The following is a 26,535-nucleotide window of genomic DNA, read 5'->3' on the forward strand; positions in this document are numbered from 1 at the left end:
GGTCCATGCTTGTTCACAAAGGGATCAAACCACGTTGTAAATTCGGCAGGAAAAACAATGAGTGTGACAGCAATCCTTCATTTGCATACTGCCAATATTAAGCACATAAAGATTAAATAGGCCATCAATTTCTACTTTTGATGCCATGGGATGCCAGGGTGACCACACCTTATGATTTTTCAAGAATTGATAAACATTTGAAAAATCTCGTGGTCTACCCCCTCCCCCCCCCCCCCCGACCTTCTCACACTACCACGGCGCCTATGCATGCACATGCAAGATAGTATTCTCGCTTCTCTCCATTGGACAGTGTAATGTCCGCCACCATCATGACCGTCCTCATTTCTCTGTATAAATCGACACAAAACGCCTGAAGACAAATGGAAAGCAAAAATAAACAGTCATGCTTCGAGAATTAAAACCACAATCCATCGATCAATTTTCATAAGCACACACAGAATGTTTTGATAATATCTGTTGAGCGTATTTCTATCACATTCCGAATAAGTTAGCATGAAGCTATTACTTCAAAATTGGTCCATGGATTGATTGGCATGCATCCCGAGTTACGAACAACAGGCTGGTCAAGACTTAACCCCCCGCCATCGGGGTTATCGACACACGCTGATATTTTTTTTTTCTCCTAAGAGAACCCTTCCCCCTACCTTTCACTACATCTGTATACATTGTCAACGTACTTTTTTTCCATTCTGTTAACCCAATTCTCCGGGAGGCCATAATGCCCCCCCCCCTCGACAATTTTCGCGATATATCTGCTGTGCAAATTTTTTTGACCTCGCCGCTCACTGACTTTTTACTTTCAAGTCTCACGCAGACTTTGAGACCAAATTTGTGACGCCCGGGTACGCGGTTACGCCACTACGCAACATTATGTAAGTGCATGTCAGACGCAAAATTGCTCATAAACGTGATTTCATGTACAAATCCAATGCAAATTGTGCATTTAGCCAAAATTCATAAATGTATCATTATTTCTACTTTTACTGATTAAACTTAATTAATTTTGCCTTGTTTATGATCAGAATTAAGTTTGAAAAGAAATACATAAGATTAAAAAAAAATTAAATGCATAAGAAATCGGTCTTGGCACCAGAATTTTTTTCATTCACAATTGTTAGGAATGCTATAAAGAATATTTTCACCCAAAAATAACATTCTAGGAGCTTTATTTAGTGAATCAGAGCAAAATATACGATTTCCTGAATAGATTAGCATAATTAATTCATAAAAAATAAAAATATATGAATTCAGTGAAATTTACCAATGAAACTGCATAGATTACGTCATTCTTTACCATCATGCAAATTTTCGTTGTGATCGCGCAATCCGCGGCTGAGATCTTAAGGGGGGCCATAATGCCCCCTCCCCCCCCCCCCCCCCGTAATGACAAGAATCAAAACACCCCGGGAGATTTAGGGTTAAGCTCAAGCTATAGTCACACAAGCTCCTGACCGACAACGCCTATCTTATTACCAATGGCATACTATCGGTTGTTTTAGAATCGATTACATTGGTGAGACTGTAGCTCATTACCCCCAGCCTACAATTCCTCTTTTAGAATACCCTCTCCTCTCGTGCATCAAGTGGTGTTCTCCATCCCTTTCTCCTGATCCTCCTTAGAATGAAAAACAAACTAATGGACATCGGAACCGCTTTCATCGACCTAACCAGGATGCAGCAGGCATATTCATGTATGCCTCCTCCAGCATCCACTTTATCAAGGTGTGTAGTATGAGTCATTGCTCTGCATTAAAGGTTTAAACACTCTTAAATGAGATGACGAACCTTTGTCAAGGTCTTGTTTTCACCTTCCTCTAAAATCAAATGCAGAATGGTGCAGAAATTGTCGAATGTCTTTTAGACTTTATATTGGAAGAGTTAATATAATGCTCTATTTGTTTTTTTAATTGTTTTGGCAATTGATTTTGTTTTGTTATTTTCTATTGTTTTCTTGCGTTTATTTTTTTTATTTTTTTTTGGGGGGGGCGGCCAAGTAATATCTTTTGACGTTATGATTCATTGAATTGATTGGAAGATTTTAATGACGGTGAGAGTGGTTGTGATGGTGCTGGCAAAGGTGATTGTGGTAATGATGAAGTATGTGAAGTGGCGCAATTAATTCCACGGATATAGCTGTATTTTCAGTGATGTCATCGTACTAAGGATAGAACGTACCGTGGCGGTGATGGCGAGGATGGTTAAGATGACAACAGTTATCATTACGAAAGTTTGATAAAGATGATGATGATGATGATGATGACGACGATGATGATAAATATCATGATAAGATCAACTATGTGGCATGTAGTTAATATGTCCAGATAAGAATATCATTAATGTTAACATTAGCGATAACATTTACGTTTATAATAACAAACAATGCACATAGCATTATGCTCAATGACAATATCTATAACGGTTATATCGGCCGATCATTCCTAATACCTTAGTCGCATTTGCTCTACGGCGGCCGTATGGCGAGTCAGAACAGCCGTTTAAACATTTTTGTACCGGCTGCATAGGTGGTTTGAATTAAAAAGATTAATAAGACGGCTGTTTTCGACTTGCCGCACGGCCGCCATAGGGGAAATGTGACGGAGGTATAAATCTTCTTACCACATTTTATGCTATGCCAATGTCATCTTTACAATCCAATCCAATCCAAAAGTCATTTGATATAGCGCCTTTTCCTTTCGGTTACAAAGCGCTGCAATTCCATTACAGTGTTTAATGGAATCTCACACCTTTCTTCAGACATATGGATGCAGGACTTCTTGTTTGAATGCTCTTATTCAATTAAAAAAATGATTTAGGAATCGTTTCATACGATTATTCTATGTGACATTTATTTGTTTGCGAATGCCCTCAAAACCGTCTGAAAGCGCTATATGTTCCCAAAGGCTGAGTCATAAATCTTTGAAACACGGAAACCTGTCGTCCTGTTGCATGAGCAATTAGTTCGTGTTCTGCATTCTATGGATAGGGTCAAGTATTGATGCTGGAGGAATTCCCTTCCTTGATTTCTCCACGGAGTTCTATGGTCTCTCCTACTCTTTTATTCATAGAAATTCGTGAAATGTCTCTTTATTTGAATGTCCCCTTGGCAGACGAAGTCACGGGAAGGAATTAATGTTCTGACCACTTTATTTAAAGTTATGCTTTATCCATACACCTTTACAGTCGGGGCCTTCTTGCATTAATATACAACGAATTGATGTACGAAGTATGAATGTAGGACGTTTTGATAGAGGACATACGGATATTCGACATTTCCGTGTCTCAATGCCATTATGTCGAAACGACGCGTCGTATCGACGCCGCGGCGCGCCTTGGTGTGGCTTCAGAACAAGTCGTTTTCATCTGAAAGGATGATACGTATCGTACTAGACTTCGTTCAAAAGTACGAAAAGTTGGTACGTGCGTTGGTAGATTGGTGTCTCTGAAAAGACCAACACAGTATGATCTAATGCATCGATATCTTATCTTTATTCGATAAGTTTGTTTTTTGAACAATGGTGTGACTCATAATACCATCTTAACACCATTATTTCACATTGGTATAGATGTGGAAACAGAATAGATATATGGTTCAATATTCGTGTATACTTATATGATATGCCGCTCGCACTGCTAACTACTCTTAAATCCAATAACTTTTATTTCATTGAATTTACAAGAGGTGTCACATTTTTTAAACAGAATCGAGTTATTCATAGTTCAAAAGTTAAGGAAAACCAAGTTATCCCCTATGAAGTCACAAAAATCTTTTAAATGTTGGCTTTGGTAATACGAATGTCACAAATGTTATGCCACGGTAAATTGTATCTTTTTCTTCTGAAAAACCCTAGTCTGCTTTCCATCTGTGTATAGACAGATTCAAGATCATTCGCATCAGGCCTTCGAAGACATGTTACTACCTTTTTCCAGGGGAGGGCACTTGCCTTGGTAAAGGTAACATGGGAATTTTAGTGAGAACAGTCATGACAGTAGGGTATAAAATGTCAAACATGGCGTCAATCTTGGGCGCCAGTGCAGTATATCATCAATCGTTTGGGGGCTTATTAAAATTACAGATTGATGACATCTCTTTTTCAGATAGATTTGTTGATCAGAGTCAGAGGTTTAAATCGTCGTACCTCTTTAGTTGAACCAGTAAAGAGAAACATGTACAGTATGAAAAAAAGTTGGAGATGAAGGCACATCAGCAACTTAACAGTTCTTTGCAAGATCATAGTAATACATTACGTACTGATCTATGTTTGGCCTTCTATACCCATAGGCCATCCCCCTTAAGGTGTCAAAGTCTTTGGATCGTATCCAGGAGGTTTATAATGATGAAGCTGATCAGTTTGATTGTGAATGCCTATGTGTGTAACACTCCACACGGAGTGGAGAATGTGTGTACATCAGAAATCGAGGTCAAAAGAAATAATCAATATGCTAAAGCTTCACTATTCGTAGAATATCTAATAAAAAAACTGTTATCCTATTCGCGTCGGTCAAAGTATAGAAAAGAGGTGGTTTTTTTTAACGATTTAAATTAATATAGAGTAGGTCTTCAATGCTAGTTTGGCACATTTTGCATTTTTATTTATCAAAATTTTAAGTATGAAAGCAAATATGTATGAAAAGCTGAGAGAGATTAAAGGATTCTCGACATATATTAATTTCCAGTTTCCTTATCAATCATTATCACCCTCCCAACCACCACCATTACCATCATCACCACAATCATCATCAACACCACCACCACCATCATCACCACCACCACCACCATCACCACCACCACCGTCACTACCACCACCACCATCATCAGTTAATCGAATTCCTGTACCCCTTCATTGTCAAAGATACTCGGAGTTCCATTTTTTTCGTGCAAAATTATTTACGATTCTGAAATACTCCATATAATACTGCAGCTTTAACTTTCTATTTCTCTATGAGAAAGGTAAAGAGTGGAAAGGCTTTATGAAGTCAGGGTAGCTAGGTAGGTGATCCCCGATTGAGATGACTCATACTTGCATAAATAGAACACTGCCACAAAACGTTACTTCCCCGGCATCCCCCATCTTCACTTTTCATACTAAAAGACTTGACAAGCCGGTAATGGAACCTAGGTATGAGGGAGAAAAACAGACAGAACAAATAATTTGAAGAAATCCGGTGGGAGAGAAAGAAGAGCCTTTACCTATGGGTATTTCTACATCCGTTTTCGTTTCAGGATGGGGATTATCACGATATAAGTGGAAAATATCCGCGTGCGCCGGTCATGGAGGTCCCGCTAATCTATATATTAATAATATTATATTAACAAATTACAATAAAAGGAATAATTATCGGTATACAAAATTCAAATCTGCAATACATATATTATCATAGATTTGCGGCACTTCATGTTATTTTTTAATTACCGTGATCCGTTTGGTTATGCACTTCACCTCATAACTTTGTTTGTATCTACCCCACATCCCCACCTCTACCCCGATCCCCCTCTCTATGTTATTTTCGATGTATTTCCATCAAGAGGACAAGACATGGGTGATCCATCATCCTCGTTTGATCATTCCCCTATCAAACATATTCAGTTTAATAATCGGGAGATTGTAATGATGACAAAACTTGTGGATGGTGAGTTCAAATACCGATGAAACATTTTCCATGTAAGTTTAATTCAGATCCAGTGAGAAAGAGAAGGTGAGAGTGGTCTTACGGGCGTCTTGTAAAATAATCATACATATTTATAAGCCTGTTATTCAAACAGGGAATTACCACCGATTACAACATGAGTTTATAATTTTGGGTACTGGGATTCGCACTCGTGCAAAGTATTGGGATTAAGGCATCAACAATTAAATCTATGATCCGTGATGATTTATGATATCTCAAATTGAATCACTTAAGATATCGCAATTTCATTTTTTTTGAAAGGCATGACACCCATTGAAATTCGAGATCTAAAAAAAAGCGAATGAATGTTAAACTTGCTGGATAGAGAAACTAATAAACCTTTTTTATGATTTGCGTCCCATCATGTTTTGGTCAACTATGAACGAAACCAAACACTGTAATGAATATGCAGTTCCTATTATCATTAATTTGTGAAAGATGGTGCGATTTTTAAAAGCTATAGAAATGGTGACAAAATATTGTTAGAATGTGACGGTTTTTCACTCATCTTTTAAGTTCCAATTTCATTAGACATTTACCTAATTCTCTCGTTTATACTCTGATTATATGAATGAACAGTTTTCATTTTGCAGATTTATCTTAATGGAATTTACCTGTTTAAAATGGAAATGAAAGCCATGAATTCCATCTCGCTCAACATCTCCGCTCAACGCGAATCAAAACATATCATTTTTCATGACAGCAATTAGAGATGGTCGAATGAGTCATAGAACCGCGATGTTCCATTTCGAACCACAGCTTGACAGGATACGGCTTTACATATTTTATTCAGACCTAATTTAGAAAATTGTTTTTTGGAATAGTAAAAAAAAAGTGGCCTCACAGTATAATTGGCATCAGATGAGAATGAAAATGGATGAATAAGAATCAAATATAATACAAATTTGACTGGGAGATATTAAGACGTGTAAGAAGAAATTAACGCAAAATGATGTGATGATAGATAGATAGATAGATAATAGATAGATAGATAGATAGATAAATAAATAGATAGATAGATAGATGTAGATAGATAGATGTAGATAGATAGATAGATAGATAGAGAGAGAGGGGAGAGAGAGAGAGAGGAGAGGGGCGTCTTTGGATAAATAGTTACATGTTGAAAATGTGCTTCGAGAGAAAATCAGATAGATAGATAGAGAGAGAGAGAGAGCGTAGTAGAGAGAGAGAGAGAGAAAGAAATACAACAGAAGAAAGAAAGAAAGAAAGAAAGAAAGACAACAGAAGAAAGAAAGGAGGAAGAGAGGAAGGAAGGAAGAAAGAAAGAAAGAAAGATAGAGAGAGATGAGAGATAGATAAAGAGATAGATAGAGAGAGAGAGATAGATAGATAGAGAGAGAGGAGAGGGGCGTCTTTGGATAAAAAGTTACATGTTGAAAATGTGCTTCGAGTGAAAATCAGAGGGATAGTCAACAGAGAGGGAGATAGAGCGAGAGTGGAGGGAGGTATATTTAGAGAGAGGGGGGGGGGGAGAGGGAGATCGAGATGAAGACATAAAATAGAAATGTGTATGGATAAAAACATCTGTCATGTTTATGGACGATTCCTATATAGCACTGTGAATAATTTCTTAGCAAATATGATCGATACCAATATCTTTTTTGCGACATTATTGATTTATGCAACAAGCTCGATATAAAGACATTTCTTTTGAACTCCGCGGTATCTTATTGATATGATTGATATTAAAGAGAGCATACATGCATGGATGCATAATGTTTTATGATAGCGAACCCTGGGAAAGTTGATCATGAGTCATGTTAATATATCAATGAGAGTGCATCATTATGGAACACCATCCACGTGCTACAATGTTGAGAAACCTATCACAGCAATGAGAAGAAATTTGACATTGCAATTATTCAGAACATTGATCTGGTTTATATTTTTATAGGACTTACATATTATTTGATTTGTCTTGCTATTTACAATTTTTTTATATACATATTTTTCTAGTTTTAAATATGCATGACTTTTAATCATATGATATTTTAAAAGTGTAAATGTTTATTTATGTATGTTTTTAATACTCGCAACTTTGCTAATTTTATTTTGACAATGATAGTTTTACAATGTTATAATTTCAATCAATTTTATTTTGAGATTGTCCAAAATGATTTTTTCTGGCTTTATTTGTTGATTATTTGTCTAGCAATAGAATTGTGATATATTGTAATCTTTTAATAATATACATGTACATTTTTAGATTGTAAATATGATGATATGAGTCTTCGGACTTTGTCATGTACCATTTTCACAATAAAACCAGAATTGAATTCAATTCAATTGAAATCTCTCAAAGCGATTGTATTAGTTTATAAAATATGAGAAGGGAAGAAAGAAGGAAATTAAGTGTAGGGAAGAGAAGAGAGAGAGAGATAGAGACTCGAAGTGAAAGCAATCCTGTTTTACGATACTTAGCAGTTATCAGAAGTGAGGTAGTAGAATTCACCGAAAAACTGTTCAACATGTGTGGATTATTGAGTGTGTTTGTGCGAGTGTGTGATATTGTGTGAGGGTTTCTGTGTGTCGGCGCATAAATACGATCAGATTGTGTGAGTTTAGCTGAGGAAGCATTGGTGTCATTTGATTTGAAATTATTCCTTGGCGTCAGAAAGCAAATTTTGTCTTTATTAGCAGCCTCATCAAACTGAATCCGTTGTCAAAATGTTTTCGCAAGATGGAAAATCGAAGCTTTATACGGAATTGAAGCGATTCAGTTTCCAGGGGCGATGTTTCTATACTGAGATAAAGCACTTAAAAACACTGCAAGTACTTTCCGATGCACTAAATTGTTGGCATTTTAAACCTGTACTTTAGGAAATAATTAGTGATGCTTAAAAATGAAAAAAATATGTATGTTTTGTAATAAGGCATTGTTATTACACAGTGCATGTTACTCATATGATTTTCATTAAATATTTATTTTGCCTACATTTGAATTATTATAAATTATTGTTTATTCTTTGTAACTAAATCTATAATCATTATTAGAAAAAAGAACCTCATAAAGCAATTGTTTAACATTAAGAGCTTACTATTTCTTATCGAATGGAGATGGGCTTGCTTAGTTAACCACAAACATTCGTTTCAGTAGTTGAATTAATTGACGTTTATTCAGAAATTCATATGGGCCAGCATACAAGCTGATATAGAGGGCAAGATTATTTTCTTTAATAATAATGAACTTAAAAGCACCATCTCTTTGACGGGCCTCTAACGCGATATTCATCGATGAATCATCGTTTCGATACCAAAACAAGAACACACCATTCATTTGGAGCACACAGAATATTTTATGTACAGAGGGTTAAGGCAAGATATTCTTTATTAATCAAAGCTTCTTTTTTTCTCTAAAATTGTGTATTTGGCAAAATAAGTTAATCATCGGTAGGGATTGTTAGTTATAATGATGCACAGAAAACGAAGAAAAAGATGAACCTTAAATGTATTGTCCATGCATTCCAAATCGAACATTTCTGTCACGAAAAAACCCCATTTCATACTGTTTCTGTTTCCAAGTGTGTTAAAAACTTATTGATGTCTTATGCTGCTTGATCAACCAATTTCACATCGCCACTCTAATTTATTTTTTTTCTGGTTACACTTTTGCTAGGTCGAATGGAGTTCACTCTTTACTATGTATTGACTAGCTGGTTTTTTTTTTTAATCCATATGACATATCTTGTTTGTTTGCAGTTTTGTAAATTTTATATGTGAATCTTTTTAACTTATATGAGCATGTGCAATTTAGCATTTGGCTGCAATGAATGTTTTTGGTGTATCAATAAGACCATTATATCATTCCATCAATCGCAATATATACACATATATGCTGTTTTAGGAATGGCTTTATACCGATTAATGCCAATTCAACATCATTAACAAAGTGCAAAAAAACAAATCATTATGTCATGCTAGTTGTATTCATCAAATGTAAAAGAAATAAAAATACAATATACTTGCATGTAAACAAATGTCTTTATTAGTGTTAGTTGCAGGAGATATTTGAATGGTTATGGTCCAAGGGATGCTCCCATTTCTCATTCCCTCCTCTCATATCTAACTTCAACAATATTGTCTAAGATTGAAATGTTACAAGAAATCTACCGCCCAGGGGAGATGTTTCTATCAATATGAATGAGCAAAATCAATTCATTGCAGTATATCAAACTTGCAAATAATAATCTCGGCTGCAATAAGATAATCGCATACCGGCAGAAGGGGCCTCGTTTTTAACGTCGATAAGTAAACTATGTTTACAGTGTATGTCATGATTTATTCATTGAAAATCATTCTTGTAAAATTCATGGAATCTGTTTTATATAAAAACCACCCTTTCCCTTTTCAATATTGTATATATAGAGTCGGTGTCTGCATATTGAATTCATGACAGTGTCTTTTGAAGATATTCTTAGCATAATCTCTGTTTTATTTGTTCCTTGTCTTTAAGGTAATGACATTCCTCCGTATTTTTGTTGTATACATTTAGACTACTTCTCATTTCCACAGATTATTGTTATTTTCATCTTCTTAAAAGATATGAAACTATTTGTAACGAAATCAATTTACTGTGCCAGCCAAACACGAGGGAGTAATGTGAAGAGAGAAAGCGGGAGATAGAAGGAGAGAGAGGGAGTTGAAGGGAGAGAGAGGGAGAGGATAGATTCGGGGAAGCACTTGAAGAATGAAAGGAGATAGAGGGAAAGAGAGAGTAAACTGCAAAAACTTCGGTGTTGATTTAACACCAGCCCGGAATCTATATCTGTCCACACCAGAGAAGTATTAAAACAACACCAGTTTGGAATCAAACCGATGCTGTTTCAATGATAATTGGTGTTGTACAAACACCTATCTGGTGTAAGACCAAAACGAAACTGGTGTTGTTTAACACTTCTCTGGTGTGGACATAGATTCCGGGCTGGTGTTAAATGAACACCGGAGGTTTTGGAGTGTAGGAGAAAGTTGAAGAATAAAAGAGAGGGGAGAGAGGAATGCACTTAATTGGTTTCTATTTGTGAGTTATATTTCACACCCACAACACTCACTTTAATCTCCAATTATTTTATTAATTCCTTGCATTTAAAAACTAAAACACACACCCGCATACATCCGAATCGTCTGCTTTACACCAATACCCTGCATTTGGAAACTGAGATAGAAAGTCCACAAACTTCATAATAAGCCAGTTCGTAGTTCCTTTCTGCGCATGATCAAAAGATTCTACGCATGATCAGAAGAAGGTCATTTGTACTAAAGTGACATGGTGCTTTAAAATCTAATGAGATAAGCACCAACTTTGATGTCTTGATTATTCATATATTCTTTTGAATTGTCGTTTTCATTTACATCCACAAAAACAACAATGCTTCCACGAACGACTGGTATTTCAGTTTATCAAGTACATTGTGCAACATGCTAAGATATGCATTCAAAGTAGGAATGCAACAAATACCTTCATTAAGTGTTCATTGGTGTGCTATTCTAGTCACCTGGTCTATTCAATTTCTTCATCCTGCTATGTAAGGCAAGCTTACATAATATCTTGCTTTGAAATCTGCCTATCATGATGAAAGAAATGAAAGGTCATTTGACCAAAATTGCCCATGAAGTAATTACGAACTGGTCTATTTGGATGTGATCTATAATTCATTCTATTGTCAAACCCACAAATATAACTTACCGGTAAACTAATAGTGTGTATAGGAATTTAGCAAAAATACGACCAAACCAAAAACATGATTCGTGAAGTATTTGAAATTATTTTTTCGGGGACTTTTCAGTAGGTTTGCTAGATTAAATTAGATGGATTTGCCCGTTTTACATATTTTTCTTGTGGTTATTGTAAATGATTGTCCTAAATTATGTCATTACGTATAGTACATCGCTCGTGGCGCTTTTGCGCGCGAACAACCTAACAAGAGAAAGCATTATCAAAGTCATCGTCATGAGCAGACGACAAGATGCACGTACAAGCTATCGGTACATCCACTCAGCAAACGATTGGGTTCATTCGACGCGGGGAATCAACACTTGGAGATAACTCACTGGTTTTTCCCCGCATTCTCGGATACAAACACTTCTCTCCGCTAAGCCGATGTGTGTATTTACTTTGGGTGTTAATCGTTTACTTTGTAGACAAATACTTTAATCTGATAAATATTGCATGCTTAAGTGGAATATTACCACATAAGTTATCATGGGGTCGAAAATGTCATCAAATCATCATTTAGTTGAAGAACAGTGTGAGGAGCCAGACTGGAAATTGCGAAGGAAGTCATATTCGATGTCGTCTGCTATGGAAGGAAGTAAAGGTTCGAACGATCGCGATGAAGATTCGGTGGACGGTAAGATAGTTAACAATCATGATCATAAATTTCGATAAGCTTTTTTTTTGCTACAATATACATGTACTCAGAAATTCTGACTGGTTATTATTTTATAATCGGCACAATCAATAATTTTTATTGACGTCAATTTCGTTGATTGGTGCGCAATGTCTTCCTTTACAATACTCCATCTTCTCATTTGCCGAATATTTGTGACAATGTGCTTAGCTACATCTCTATGTAATTTAAGGGCTAAATGATGATTATTTATATATTACAATACAACGCATGAGGGTATTTTTATTTCCTATACTCATGTTATTTGCATTGATATTTACCACCACTGGAAACAAAATTACATAGTGAAAATGGAAGCAAACTGGATAAATGCGTGAGAGTAGTCCAAAAATGCCTATAGTGCATAATAATAATAATAGTAATAATAATGATAATCATAATAATAATAATAATCATAATAATAATAATAATATAGCATTTATGAGGCGCTGATTATCTAGTTGTTTATTCAAGGGCGCACTATATATTACACCGGCTGAAGTTCCAGCATCAAGAGGCGCTTGGTGAATTCAAGGAATTAATCCTGCTGGGTACCCGTTCACCTAACCTGGGTTGAGCGCAGCACACTTTCTTGCTGAAGGAAACAACGTCATGGTCAGATTCGAACTCACGTCCCTCAGATAGACGAGATTCGTAACCGCTACACCATGACGCACCACGCTCCCATTATAAGCCACAAATACACTGAAAAAAATAAAAGATGTATTTTACCGGTATAGCTACTAGTCTTGGCCGCAATGAAGAGAGAAAAATAAGGAAAACTGAATGTTGAAAGTGTGAAAGAATCAGGGCTAGGAATAAAAAGATTATGCTCTTAAACAATGTAATCACTATATAAATATGCAACAAGTGGTCTGGACTACTGTCGTATTTGCCATTCACTTAATTTAAAATTCGTGGTTTTCTTCAGAGTACACAATATTACCTCTGGACGGTAATCAAATATATTAAGAGATCACCATATTCTCTCATAAGAGAAAGGTTACCATTTTGCTTGACAGTTTTGAAAATGACGATTGTATGTGTGTATGTGCGTGAGGGTGTGTGTGTGTGTATGTGATGGAGCGAAATAATGGAAAATGAATTGTCCCTACCCTATTTCATAGTGACATGACTCATGTGGCTAATATAAAAAAAATCCCATGTGGAGTTTATAAGTTTTTACAACTTCTAAAGTTCTTAATTTACTTATGATTAATTGTCTGGTTTTGTCAAACCTTCAATTTGACTGAATTGTTTTTTCCCCCTTTCAGATAGCATTGCATATGTGTAGGAATTCCCTTTAATCTATTAGAGTACAAAGATGATTGCATTAGGCCTTTAAACAGATTATACAATATTCAGCGATTATTTTCCAATTCCGTTTATCAATTTCAAGAAATTAATCTCCTCTCTCGATGAATCGTGACAAAAGTCAATTAGTCATGATAGTAGGCCTGACGGTAAAAAAACTGAAATAGATACCAAAGTCTCTTCTGTCATCAGATTTTGATAAAATATGATAAGACCATGTATCCTGCCTGCCATGCAAATACAAACGCCAGTATTACATATACATACATTTTATAACGGATAAGAGAGGGTATAGTCTGTGCACTGAGCGTGAAAACTCTTCATACCCTATGACTACAGATTAAAGCCATGCATACTCGGCCATTTGAATCATATAGTGGACAAATACATTTACTTGCCGTCATATTGATTCAATGATTCAACGTCAAACATGTCAAAAGTAAGGTCGCAAAAATAAAAATTTGCCGAATGTCGGGCGAAAGCACACAAATAAATTGAGGAGTAGCTCGAAGTTACGTCAGGGGCAAGTTTTTTTTCTCGAATAACATTCTTTTCTTTCATAGGCCGCTTGAAAAGCAAGAGATTACGTAAGCATGCCTGACATAGCAGGATGCAGATGTTGCATAGACCAGAGTCCCGTAACACAAAGGTTAGCGATCAAGCGTATACACGCTCGATTTTCACGATTGATAGTACACTGTAGTCGATGGAATCAATCGTAGAAAAATGTTCTACGATCATTGCTAAGCTTTGTGTTACGACCCCAGGTCATTAGGATAGCATCTCAACGAACACTCTGTTTGTTGCATTTATACTTTGAATTTGAATGCTGCTATTACAATGTACTTGGCCAACTCTTAAATACAAGTCTCTAATGGAAGCATTGTTCTTTTCCAGTGGATCTCATGAAATTAACATTCAACGGAATATATGAATCAAAGCTGGTTCGTGTCTCATTGAATGTTATTAGAGTTAAACCACCATGCCATTTGATTTTAAAATGACCTTCTTCTGATCATGCGCAGAATGGAACTACGAAAGAGGACCGAATGCGCGTATTTTTTTTTAAAGTTTGCTTTGCTTTTTGGGGTCAGTTGCCCGTGAAAAATGCATTGTTTACGGCATAATAGTGTGTGAATTCTTAAGATGATTAGCACTGATGATGATGTAATGTATTAGTTGAATGTCAAACATCATGGAATAAAAATAGTGTCTATAACTTAGGGGGAGGCCAGAAAAAAATCTTGAGGGGGCAAGATCCATTCGACCCCTCGGATCCGCCCCTTTGTATCCAAAATAACAAGATCTGAAAATTGCAAAAACATTAAAACTGAAAGATTGCTTAATATCAAATGTAAAAGCAGCATAAACAACAATGTGATTTGAATAGAGAGAAACTGAACAAACGCCACGCCGAAAGTTTCCTAAATACCAGCCGAGTTTTTGTATTTTATAGCTTTGTTTAATCTCACAAGTCCTTTTGGCTATCCCTGGATATCGGTCGATGAATCTTTTGATTTTCCTTTTGCCAAAAATAAAATGAATAAATAAATTTGCATATTATGCTGGTCGTATGCTGTTATAAGCTACTAAAATCCTTAAATTATTTTGATTGGCCCAGCCAGCGCAACTGTTTTCAGTGAACATCTGAGACAAACTATCACATGAAACGCTCCCTGTATAATAATGTTGCACTCGTATAACCTATGAAGAGCTGATATAAACAAGCTGACAGCATAAGTATTTCAAGTCATTATCGATATAACTATCATCATCTCAATAACAAATCTCTACCCTGAATAGGTCCTATTTATGTGCTTTCTCGATTTATCTGCAAGACGACACTGTCTGAGTATCTAACCAGAAGGGTAAAAAATTCAATGGGTTCACAGAGTACAGACGGGGGACATTATGGGGGATCATTTCCATTATCTTAAAACAACATTTTACTATATACTAATAAAATGAGGCTGTATACTCCAAAGTTTGAAAATTTTCAAATGTCGTCATGCTCTAAAAGGTATACTTTCCACTTGTTCTTTTGAAAAGAAATGTTCTCAATGAGACAGGAAATTAAAAACAAAACAAAAAACGTATTTTAAAAACCGATCGGTTCAAACATATTTCTATCATTTCTATTGCATTTGGTGATTTCCTGAAAAAGCACCTCAACATGCATATCCTTTAATGTAATTTAAGAATCTTCATTTAAAATGGATTCATTATATTAACATCGTTTTCTTGTCCCAATTTTCACAATCTCTCCTTTTACCTTCATTTCCGTCTCTCCATAACCTTATCTCTGTACGCTTTCCCCATCTCTCTTTCGAATCTTTCTTTCTTCTATCTTTTCCCCAATATCTCGTCATTTCTCTAACTTTGTCTACATGTACCACCCACACCCACACTCAAAGTGGGTGTGTGGTTGGTAGACTGAGATGCAGAAAGATGAATGGGGAAGAGTCAGGTAGAGGAACCCATATACACACCAGTTGCCCTCACACGCACCCACACACGCGCGCGCGCACACACACTCTTCCCAGTGCATCCTTTTATAACTCATAACCCTCTTTGAAGTACAGAGTTGTGTAGTATTAGCACAATGGTTTGAACTTAATAAAACCGTGGCGCCATTGACTTCTGCTCTGGAATTGGAAACGGAATTGGCGAGGGAGCCACAATCCTTACGATCCATTCTGCAAATTAAATGACAGATAACTAGTATGATTCGGATTGAAGCATTTGTGAGCATTGCATTTGAAGATATACGATGCTATTAAACGTATTTCATTCCCCGATTCGCCCTTAAACACGTTAAACGTCGCTATCCCTATTGAAGGGCTGTATTCAAGAATTTGTCTGTGGGGATAAATGATGCCAATAAAGTCAGCACAAATGCTTCTTTACTTAGAAATTAGAACATTGAATAGCTATGTCTATGTATATTCATCTCAATTACTAGGGTAAACTTAAGCTAATACTGTAGATTAATATTGGTATAGCCTACGTTGACTACCAGTGCTTTTGATAACGATAAAAAAAAGACATTCTCCCGAGATCGTATTGAAGTAGGTTGATCTGCATGAATGTTTGTTTACAAACTTCAATATAAAGTAAGCAGTAATATGAACTTTGCCCTATTAATTATTACAGAGAGACAATCAGATAAAGCTACTTCCAAAGATTGTTGCATATGTCCCTGATATAATAATAATAGTAATAACTAGCATTCAGTACGCTCTCCATAGTTAACTATATCACAGCGTTTACAAATGAGTTTAAAACAAGAGTACATAATAATTACAATAAAAAAATACATTCAAAAGAAATTAATCTTAAAAGAGGTATGTTTGTAGAAGTTTCTTGAATTGATCTGAAGAGTTTGATGTTTTAATGAAAGTGGGTATGTTGTTCCATTCTTTAGAAGCAGTAACACTAAATGTGCGATCACCTGATTTTGTACGAGTTTTGGGTATGGCAAGCAAATATGGGTCTTTAGATGAACGGAGATTAGGGCGAGTTGGTCTATGGGAAGCAAGGCTATCTTTGATATATTTTGGCATCTGGTTATTAAAGGCTTTGAAGACAAAAAGAAGTAATTTAAAGACAATTCTCTTCTTTACTGGGAGCCGATGAAGAGATTTAAGTAAAGGGCCAGGATCATGACGTCGGTCCACCCTAAAGATAATACGGGCTGCCCAGTTTTGTAAACTTTGTAGGCGCTTCAAATACACTTGGGGAACAGATGTTAATAGGCTGTTACAGTAATCTAATCTGGACAAAATATGACAACGAAGAGCACTGTGGCAGGTTTCTTCAGTTATGTACTTTCTTATCTGCGATATGTTTCTCAGATGGAATCTGACAGATTTACATAATTGATTAACTTGTTCTAACATATTCATATTACAAGTAAAGTAAGCACCAAGGTTTCTAACAGATTTGGAAGATACAATAGTAGCAGAACCAATACCAAGGCTAACATCACTAAGGGAACGAAGGTTATGACTTGAACCTATGACAAGAAATTCAGTCTTTCCTTCATTGAGTTTAAGTCTGTTATGAGTCATCCAACTACAGATGTCTGTGACACAAGCACAAAGAGTCTTCTTCGCCTCATCTACACTGCAAACCTTAGGATCAAATGTTACGTAAAGCTGTATGTCATCAGCATAAGTATGGTAGAAGACATTATGATGACGAGCGATGTCTCCTACAGGTAAGGTGTAGATACAGTAGCCGATCGGCCCGAATACAGACCCCTGTGGTAAGCCTATAGAACTTGCACTACACTGAGATGACTTCCCACCTATTTCTACTTTGGTAGTCCAGTCTGCAAGGTAGGATTTGAACCACTTGAGTGCAATACCGTTGACTCCTAACCTGTTTGACATACGAGATATCAAAATTTGCCTGTCGAGGGTATCGAATGCTGCTGATAGATCAAGTGACAACAAAAGTGCCATATGACCTTTATCTAAGGCAAACATTATATCATTTTTCACCTTCACTAGAGCTGTTTCCGTACTGTGGTGTGGTCTGTATGCCGATTGGTGTTGCTCAAACAGGTCATTATCATCCATGTGTCTTTGTGATCCATAAGTCTTCGACATACAACTCTTTCAATGATCTTTCCAACAAAACTCAGATTGGACACAGGTCTATAATTGGAAAGACAGTTCCTGTCGAGTGATGGCTTTTTGAGAAGTGGTCGTATAACTGCAGTTCTCGCTGCCGCTGGAAAGTTTCCTGATGAGAGCGAGGAGTTGACTATCTTGGTTATGATGGGAAGAAGATCTTGGATGTTTTCCTTCAGGAACCATGTAGGAATGGGGTCCAGGCTGCATGACTTACTTGCAGAACCCTTGATGATTTTCAATATCTCATCTTCAGTTGTCAGATCAAAACAGACCATAGGAGATGATGAAAACGGTCTAGATTCAATCGAGGTCCCGGAACATGAAGTGATATTCCCAAGACTTTCATGAATCTTTTCAATCTTGTTGGTAAAGAATGTAGAAAACTGATTACACAAGGTCTCCGCACAGTCATGGAAAGGAAGACACATATTCTTTCTGTTCAGTAAATAGTCCAATGTCCTGTAGACTTCCTTGGTATCCGAAGAAGAAAGTGCATGTTGAAAGTAGGACATCTTTGTCCTGCAGATCAGATTTGATGTTTCACGCTTTGCAATTAGATAGCTATCATGATCTATTGCAGACTTGCTTTTCTGCCATTTCCTTTCAGCTCTGCGCCTTTTCCGTCGAGCAAGATGGATCTCCTCGGTGTACCAAGGCATTCTTCTACGTACAGCACAGGTCCTTTCTGTCGATGGAGCCAAGGAATCAATAAGACCACGCAGTGTATCATTGTACCAATCAAAACTATGATCAGTATCCTCATGTTGTGAAAACTTCTGAGTCATCGTTTGAAGGGAATCTCTGAATCTGTCCCTATCAATTGCTTTATAATTACGAGATGTTCTAGTGATCATGTCTTGCTGACTGACAGGGATTGTCAGCTCCAACCTCACTACAGAATGGTCAGACATCAGCATATCCTGCACGCTGCATCTCTTGATTATTGATTCAGATTCTCTGGTGAAAACAAGATCCAGTGTGTGTCCCCGTGAGTGGGTTGGACCTGTAACATGCTGATGTAAGCCGGCCGCTGATATAGCCTGGAGAAAACCATTCACATCTGTCTTAGTAGGATTGTCTATGTGGAAAATGAAATCTCCAAGCAAAATTAGTTTGCCTGGGATTACATACATATCAGTCAAAAAGGTATCAAATTCACTCATGAAATCCACCAAGGACAGTCCATTTGTGGGTGATGGTGGCGGTCGGTAAACAGCAACCAGATTCAATAGTGAAGAAGATGACGATAACTTGTTCACAACATGGACACATTCAAATGTCCTAAACTCATTCACCAAAGTCCGGGTTTGTAATTTGAGCTCAGATTTGAAGATAACTGTTATGCCTCCCCCACTTCCAATTTTACGTGGAGTGTTGATGAGCGTATATCCAAGTGGGGTGCATTCACCCTTGAGCGTAAAAGTAGGGTGCATATATCATTCATTTACAGAAGTTCATTTCATACATTTTAAGCCTCTTATAATATAATCCTATTATACATAATAATTTTAAAAAAATCTACATTTCATTGTTAGAAATAGGCATCAGAAATGAAATATCCCGAAAATTTGTTTTGCCCCATTGATCGTGGGCCCGGCAGCCGCTGTGGAGCGCCAAATCGACGAGGCTATATCCCTTTAATCGTTGAACGCCAAACAGGGTAGCAGCAACTCCCATCTTTAACTTCTTTTGGTCTGACGCGGCCGGAGTTTGAACTCCCGACCTACACTGGTCAAAAAATTTGGGCAGAGTTTCGTGCAGAAATCTTTACCTGCCACGCATAGTGCATGTCTCATAATCGAGCATTGAAGCTTGATTAACTCTGTACCTCTTGCTTTATAATTTACACTTTTTCTCATTATGCTTTTCTATTTATTTGAGTATTTATCTATTTTATTTATCCCCATCCATCGTTTCATCTATTCACCCCTTTTCCATTTTAATTAGGTCAGTTTCATGAATTGATTGTCTCGAGTTCTCCAATGACATGTAAATCTGACTTACCGTAAATTATACACAGCGGGACCTCAATGGTATGTAATTTGAGAAGACTTATCATGCTCATGAAAATAATGCAAAGAGTTATTGGTAAGCTGAAAAATACCTGCAAATATAAGGTTACGGTGTTTTATTTCGTCATGTTTACTGTATATACCATTAATACATTAAGCAACGTAGATATTTCCACCATGTTTTACTTTGGCGAGGACTTCTAGTGTGTTGGTGTTTGTAATATGGCACTCTGTCGTTAGAATTATTTAAAAACTTTGATAACGAAATTGGTGATATTCTTAGGAACTTCTATTTACATAGCGTGGTGAGGTTTGTTTAGGATTTCTCATCGCTTTGTCGTTTGTATGATGATGTCATATCCTCTTCTGACAGCCGTGAAGTAAACTGGATGTCTGAAGCTTACTTTTCCGAAGAATTGTAATCCTTATTATGTATATTCTTTATATAACTCATATTGATAGTGTCTTCTTTTGTGGGAATGAACTGAGGAAGAGCGGAGTATCATAAACATTATCAATTAAAGCCAGTACATTCGACTCAATAACGGAAGGCATAGAGTTCTGTCCAAGTTACAATATTAATGTCAAGTTTTACTTGATCTACTGTTGTCTTGCAGGACATTCCACCAGTATGAGTAGAATCTCTGCTGGTCTCAGTCACGACTTTGGTGAGGATTACGCCGGAATGCAAGGAGAGGAGGAAGAACCCGCTTTCGACATCAACGAGAACTTCGACTTCGATTCGGACCGACTTACCGTCGACTCAGACATGATGACGATGGACAGTATATGTGATGGGTACGACGTGGTTGAGATCGGGGACCATCGCGATGTCGGCATCGGTAAACGTCAACGTCCGAGTAGGGCAGCCATTCTGGCGAGTGACAGATCATCCGAGAAAAATAGTTCACCTGAGAAAGTGAGGTAAATTGAAATTTTGATATCTTAATTGCATTCATAGTGTTTCTCCCTTCTCACTGAATGTATGAATGGTAGTTAGTCGGGAGAAGATGATCTATAAATTCTCACCCCTCCACCCTTCGCTGGTGATGAGCCACGTTGACAACCGGTGTATTGGCTCAGTTGGTAGAGCGTCCGTCCCACAACCGGGAGGTCGGGGGTTCAATCCCCGGTCGCGTCAGACCAAAATATGGGAGTTGCTGCTACCCTGTTTGGCGTTCAACAATCAAAGGGATAGAGTCTCGTCGATCTGGCGCTGCACAGCGGCTGCCGGGCCCACGATCAATTGGGCAAAACAAATTTCGGATTATTTAATTTCTGGTGTCTATTTCGAACAATAAAATATGGATGGATGGAAAGATGGATGGACTAGTTATAGGCAACCACACCTGTAAAATAAAATGAGTGGTTCATCTTTATATTTCTTCCTACAGAATGCCTAACGGTGACATTTCACACACTTTACAACAGCTTCAGAAACTTAACATCAAGAGTAGTGTTCAGCCAGTCGTTTATAAGATGGACTATCCGAGTCGAGGCAAGGCAGTTATCGTCAACCAGACCCGTTTCGATCCAATAACTGGCATGTCAAACCGGGAAGGAACCGACCCGGACTTGGAAGGACTTGACAGAGTGTTTCGTCATCTTGGATTCCGAACGGAGGCTCATAGTGATTTGACGGTAGCCGAATTTAGAAAACTTCTTATAGAACGTAAGTTGACTCTGTGAATTACGAGGTTTATTTTTAAAGATATTTGAAGGCTTTTATACTATATATTAATTTAACAAATAGTAGCATGTAGACCAAAATATTTGATTCTAGGTTTGTATCTCATTTCTGTTGCGTCGAAAAGTATCAGATGAAAATCATCATGATTTGTGCCATAAGTTTCCAAACACTCTAAAACCGAAGGAAGTTCTTTTTTATTATTATTTGCTGTGCAAACATACCGCGTTAGACGGAAGCATACCTTGCCAAATACTTGATGCTCGATGTTTAGGCTGCACGGGCCTAATCACTAGTGGCAGGCCATAGATATTCATTCGAGCCAACCCATTGCTATTTTTTTTTAATTTTGATATGGCTGATTGACAAAGTGTATGCATATGATTGTCCATCTAACACTGATTCTATTTTTGGTAATTACTGAACTTCCTTTTCCCAAATTGGGAAGAAATATCACCAATTTTGGAATATATTTTGACTGGCGGAAGGATTAGGGCTATTTTGCTGTTTGAGGTGATGAATCTGCTCCCCCCGACGATGTCTTCAAACACGCCAATTTATTTTTAAAATGAGCCGGTCGAGGGACCCTTTTCTGGTCAGATATGGATTGCCAGATATATATCCTATCCACTGGTAGTAAACATTCGACCCCCGAATTTCATCCTTATTTTTTATGAATTTTTAAAGTGCCAATTTAACACACGAGTCTATGGGGAATGAATTAGGCCTGTGATACCTGTACTGCCATGCAGTCTTCATTGAGGAGTGTCTCATGAACATAGTCTTATGTAATCTTACTCAAAAGTTGAAGAGACCTTTGTATATTACAACCGCAATCATCATAATTATTTTTTGTGCAACATTCATAAATATGAATTAATAAAGGGCAATATGACATTCTTTCTTGTTTTGTCTTCAGTCAGCAATGACGACTTTAGCACTGATGATTGCCTACTTTTTATCGCCATGAGCCACGGGGAAGATGGCGCCCTATACTGTAAAGATGGCACAGTAGCAGTTGACGAATTGGCCTTCCGATTCAAGGGTGTTATGTGTCCAACACTCGTTGGGAAACCTAAGCTGTTCTTTATACAGGTAAAGACTATTTTTTATTTCACGTTCAGACGGCTGGCAAATTAAAAGGATATAAACATGAACGACCGCTACCTCGTTGCCCGATTGAGTTAATGTCCATGTGTAGGTTTATGGTTGTGATAGGGGGTGGAAAAGTTATCTATTCTTTTATTTGCAAATGAGTGTAAATATAAAAAAATTACCAGCAACAAAGCTATAACGATCAACTCACAATTATTTGAATTAGAATATAATTTCAAAGCAAATGATCAAAACATAAGTTGCCGGACAGGAAAAGGCTGAGGCACTGGTGCCATGAAGCAACCATTTTTAGGGGTCATAGTTTGTATCATTCAGTGGCATATGTGTTTGATTCACGAAGAAGGGTTGAAACGATAAGTTTCCACTGTATTTCTCACAGAATACAAGTATTTTGATTCAGTGCAGGGCAATTGACTGCGTAAAAAATGAATCAACATAATTGTCGCGTCATAAACCGCGAGAAGGGAAGCAAAATGCCTAAAGGAGAGCTCTTAATTACGGAGCAAAGTCGTTGACATTTTGTGACGGTGATCTAGAATCCTTAAGATGCGAAACCGTGGATAAAATTTTGTTTCTGTCAGGATAAACAGTGTATGCTATTATGGGTAATCAACGTGAGTTTATCTCTGCATTGACTATTGTACGGACCACGGTGGCGTGTATAGAAATAAAGGGAAGGGGGTGGGGATTTAGCCTTTCCGACCTCCGGTGGTGGTAACAAACAATGAAATCGTCCAATCTTCATCACTGAACTGCGGGTCTTAAGTAGCTCTTCAATTTCATACTACATTAGATGCTTTAGTTTTTCATGACATTAATCTTAAGGGGGGGTTCTTCCCTTTCCCCGTTTTTACCCCTTAGTTTCTATAATTCCCTCATTGTAACGCTATAAGAAAGGGCACCCGGATCAAGTGCTCCCCTTATAGCCCCCCTCCAGTACGCCACTGATGAGGAACCATATATAAATTATAATTTATTTCGTTATCTTCCCTAATTCATTATGCATTGCTCTTTCTCCCTCTTTCTCCAATGCATTTTCTTTATCCGATTCTGCTATCAATCAACCAACACGTAACACACATACACACACACAACGTTCTAAATCCATCTTAATCTTGTATTAGGAAACGCGCATACACCCTCACCCACATACACACTAGCCCCACATCGTCGTTTTAATAAATACATTCTCAATTCATATTCAATACAATATTCAATCCATTACAATATTACGCACAGGCGCACACCCACTCTACGTACACCTGCACACTCACTCAACACAGAGACATACACCCTCACCCACATGCAAAATTCACACACACACACGCACCCTCACTTATACGCATATACCCCCTTTTGAACGCCATAAGTTATCCACCTTTCAGTTGCGTATATCTACCCCTGGCCGACACCCACGTCACCACACATAAACACACCCTCACCTTCCCACTTACACACACCCACACGTTAAAAATGCCTAAGACACAAACCCACAAAAAAAAACTTACAATAAAATAACAGTTTCTACCTTTTCCTCATTTAAATATCAACTCGCATGCACTTTATTTCAAAGAACAATTATGTTTAGTAACTAAGTTTTATATCTTCCCCATTCTCATGCATACCAACCCACAATTTAACAACATACGTACACTCACGCACATCCACCTTTCCATCCACACTAAATTTCTACATTTCCCCCATCATCATGACTATACCTCCATCCCCTCCCCTCCATCAGTCCCGTCGTCCGCCTCATGCGATTCTTATTCAGTAATTTCTTTACTCCTTTCATCCCTATTCGCTCAATTACTACTACGTACCAACAAGCCACTTGTCCCGTTTACCCACAGTGATTGTGATCGTTCAACTATAATCGCATAATTAAACTTGAAATCTTCGATATAATTCGTGACGATTCAGATTAGAAATGTGAAGATACTTCCTTTATTACATTGTCTTGTTATTTTTACATTACCATTTGCACAAAAGACAACATGGAAATCACCTTCAGAACTTAGGGAGCCTTGTCAATGACAGCATTGGCAACATCAAAGGGCAGTTGTAAGTGGGAGACAAAGTTCCATCGTTTATTGGAACAATAACAGTGGATAAACAACCAAAAAACAAACACTTTTTATGTTTAACCATGATCTCTTTTTCGTAATCGTACATTCCTATTTTCCCCTATAATTTGTCTAGGCATGCCGAGGAACGCAGATGGATCTTGGTGTTCGTACTCCTGCCGTAGAGGGCGACGATGAACCTGATGCTGCTATTGCTCAGAAGATGTTCTATACAATCCCGGTGGAGGCTGATTTCCTCATGGCATATTCATCAACTCCAGGTATAGCAATAGAATGTATATATTTTTCACAATCATGAAGTTATGTAATAGATCTTCATGAATTCTTCGATTTCCTTCGCCTTTCCTTACTTTGTTATCATTCTTTGTGCAGATTTGTTCGGATGGCATACCAATGAATAGTCCTAGTCAATTTTTTAACTACATTTTCGGCAGAAAGATTGACACAATATTAGGAATGTTCATTTTATTAGAAATACATCTTGAGGTTGCAAAGGACAATATTGGCGATAACGTCATTTTGAGAAATAAACTAACCAAAGCTTACGTTCACGATCAAACAATGGGGTTGTAATTATGGATTTAGTGTTTCACGGTACACCATGTATCTTTCTTGGGCAAGTGTTGGTCCTGAAAAGGACCAACCAAATTTGACGTTTCGACATGTGTGTTCTTGTCGTCTTTTTCAGAAGAATTATGGATTTATTTGGAAAAAAACATTCAGGGACTAACCCATGTTCCAGTTGAGGGACTTTTCAATCTTTTAATTTATTCTATTTCAACAACTTGTGTGGCTTTTAAGGTAAGTAGACCAAAATACATCAGTGCTTTGAGCTACATTTTTATAACAAACCTTAACGAATGTTCGCCACTTTTCCCTTCAAAATTTTCTGACAGGAGAATTCTGTTCAGGGTCATGTAGTCCCTATTTCTTATTCTATCATTTGAACACTGATTTGAGACGAATAATTATTGTCCTTTCTTGTTCTCCTGGGGTTCACCGTTCTCTCCTGCAGGTTACTACTCGTGGCGAAGTCTCAAGGAAGGATCCTGGTTCATACAAGCTATCATCACAGTCTTTGAGAAATACGGAACATGTATGGATGTAAATCAAATGATGACACGCGTGAACAGAACAGTTGCCTATCGATATGAATCGATATCCAGTGATGAGAGATATAACGGGCGAAAGCAGATGCCATGTTTTGTGTCAACACTCACGAAAGAACTCTACTTCATACCAAAGAAACAATGAACGTATGATATTTAATTTTTATTTATATGTGACATATACAGATAATGACTGTCAGCAAAAGTTTTACAGTTCATATCATGAATGCATATAGTGACTACCACGCATGCTGCATTTCAACCTTCTTGAGTGACGTTGTTTCATCAAGTTTCTAGCATGGCAAGGAGGCAAACTTTAACTTTAGAGTTCAACGTCAATAGTATGTAGGCTAATGAGCACTGCGTAGCGACCCGGGTAGCGACGTCAGCATAAAGCAGTGGACGTGTATCAAACATAATTCTCGTCGACTATACACAATCAACGTTCTTTTACTTTTGATGGAAGCGCCGTGGT

General features: G+C 37.3%; 1 protein-coding gene across 2 annotated transcripts; it reads left to right on the plus strand.

The window, feature by feature from the left end:
* Nucleotides 1-11,736: 11,736 nt before the first annotated feature.
* Nucleotides 11,737-26,205, plus strand: LOC121413314 (caspase-3-like). 2 transcript variants are annotated; one of them, XM_041606092.1, is made up of 6 exons: nt 11,737-12,056; nt 20,679-20,985; nt 21,456-21,733; nt 22,668-22,843; nt 25,067-25,211; nt 25,967-26,205. In XM_041606092.1, the coding sequence occupies exons 1-6, from the start codon at nt 11,909-11,911 to the stop codon at nt 26,203-26,205; spliced, it is 1,293 nt and encodes a 430-aa protein (XP_041462026.1). In that variant the 5' UTR covers nt 11,737-11,908. The 2 variants fall into 2 exon arrangements, with proteins under 2 accessions (XP_041462026.1, XP_041462027.1); XM_041606093.1 differs by lacking the exon at nt 11,737-12,056 and adding an exon at nt 20,259-20,366.
* Nucleotides 26,206-26,535: the final 330 nt, after the last annotated feature.

This window comes from Lytechinus variegatus, chromosome 4 (genome assembly GCF_018143015.1).
Source record: "Lytechinus variegatus isolate NC3 chromosome 4, Lvar_3.0, whole genome shotgun sequence".
NCBI classification, from domain to species: domain Eukaryota; kingdom Metazoa; phylum Echinodermata; class Echinoidea; order Temnopleuroida; family Toxopneustidae; genus Lytechinus; species Lytechinus variegatus.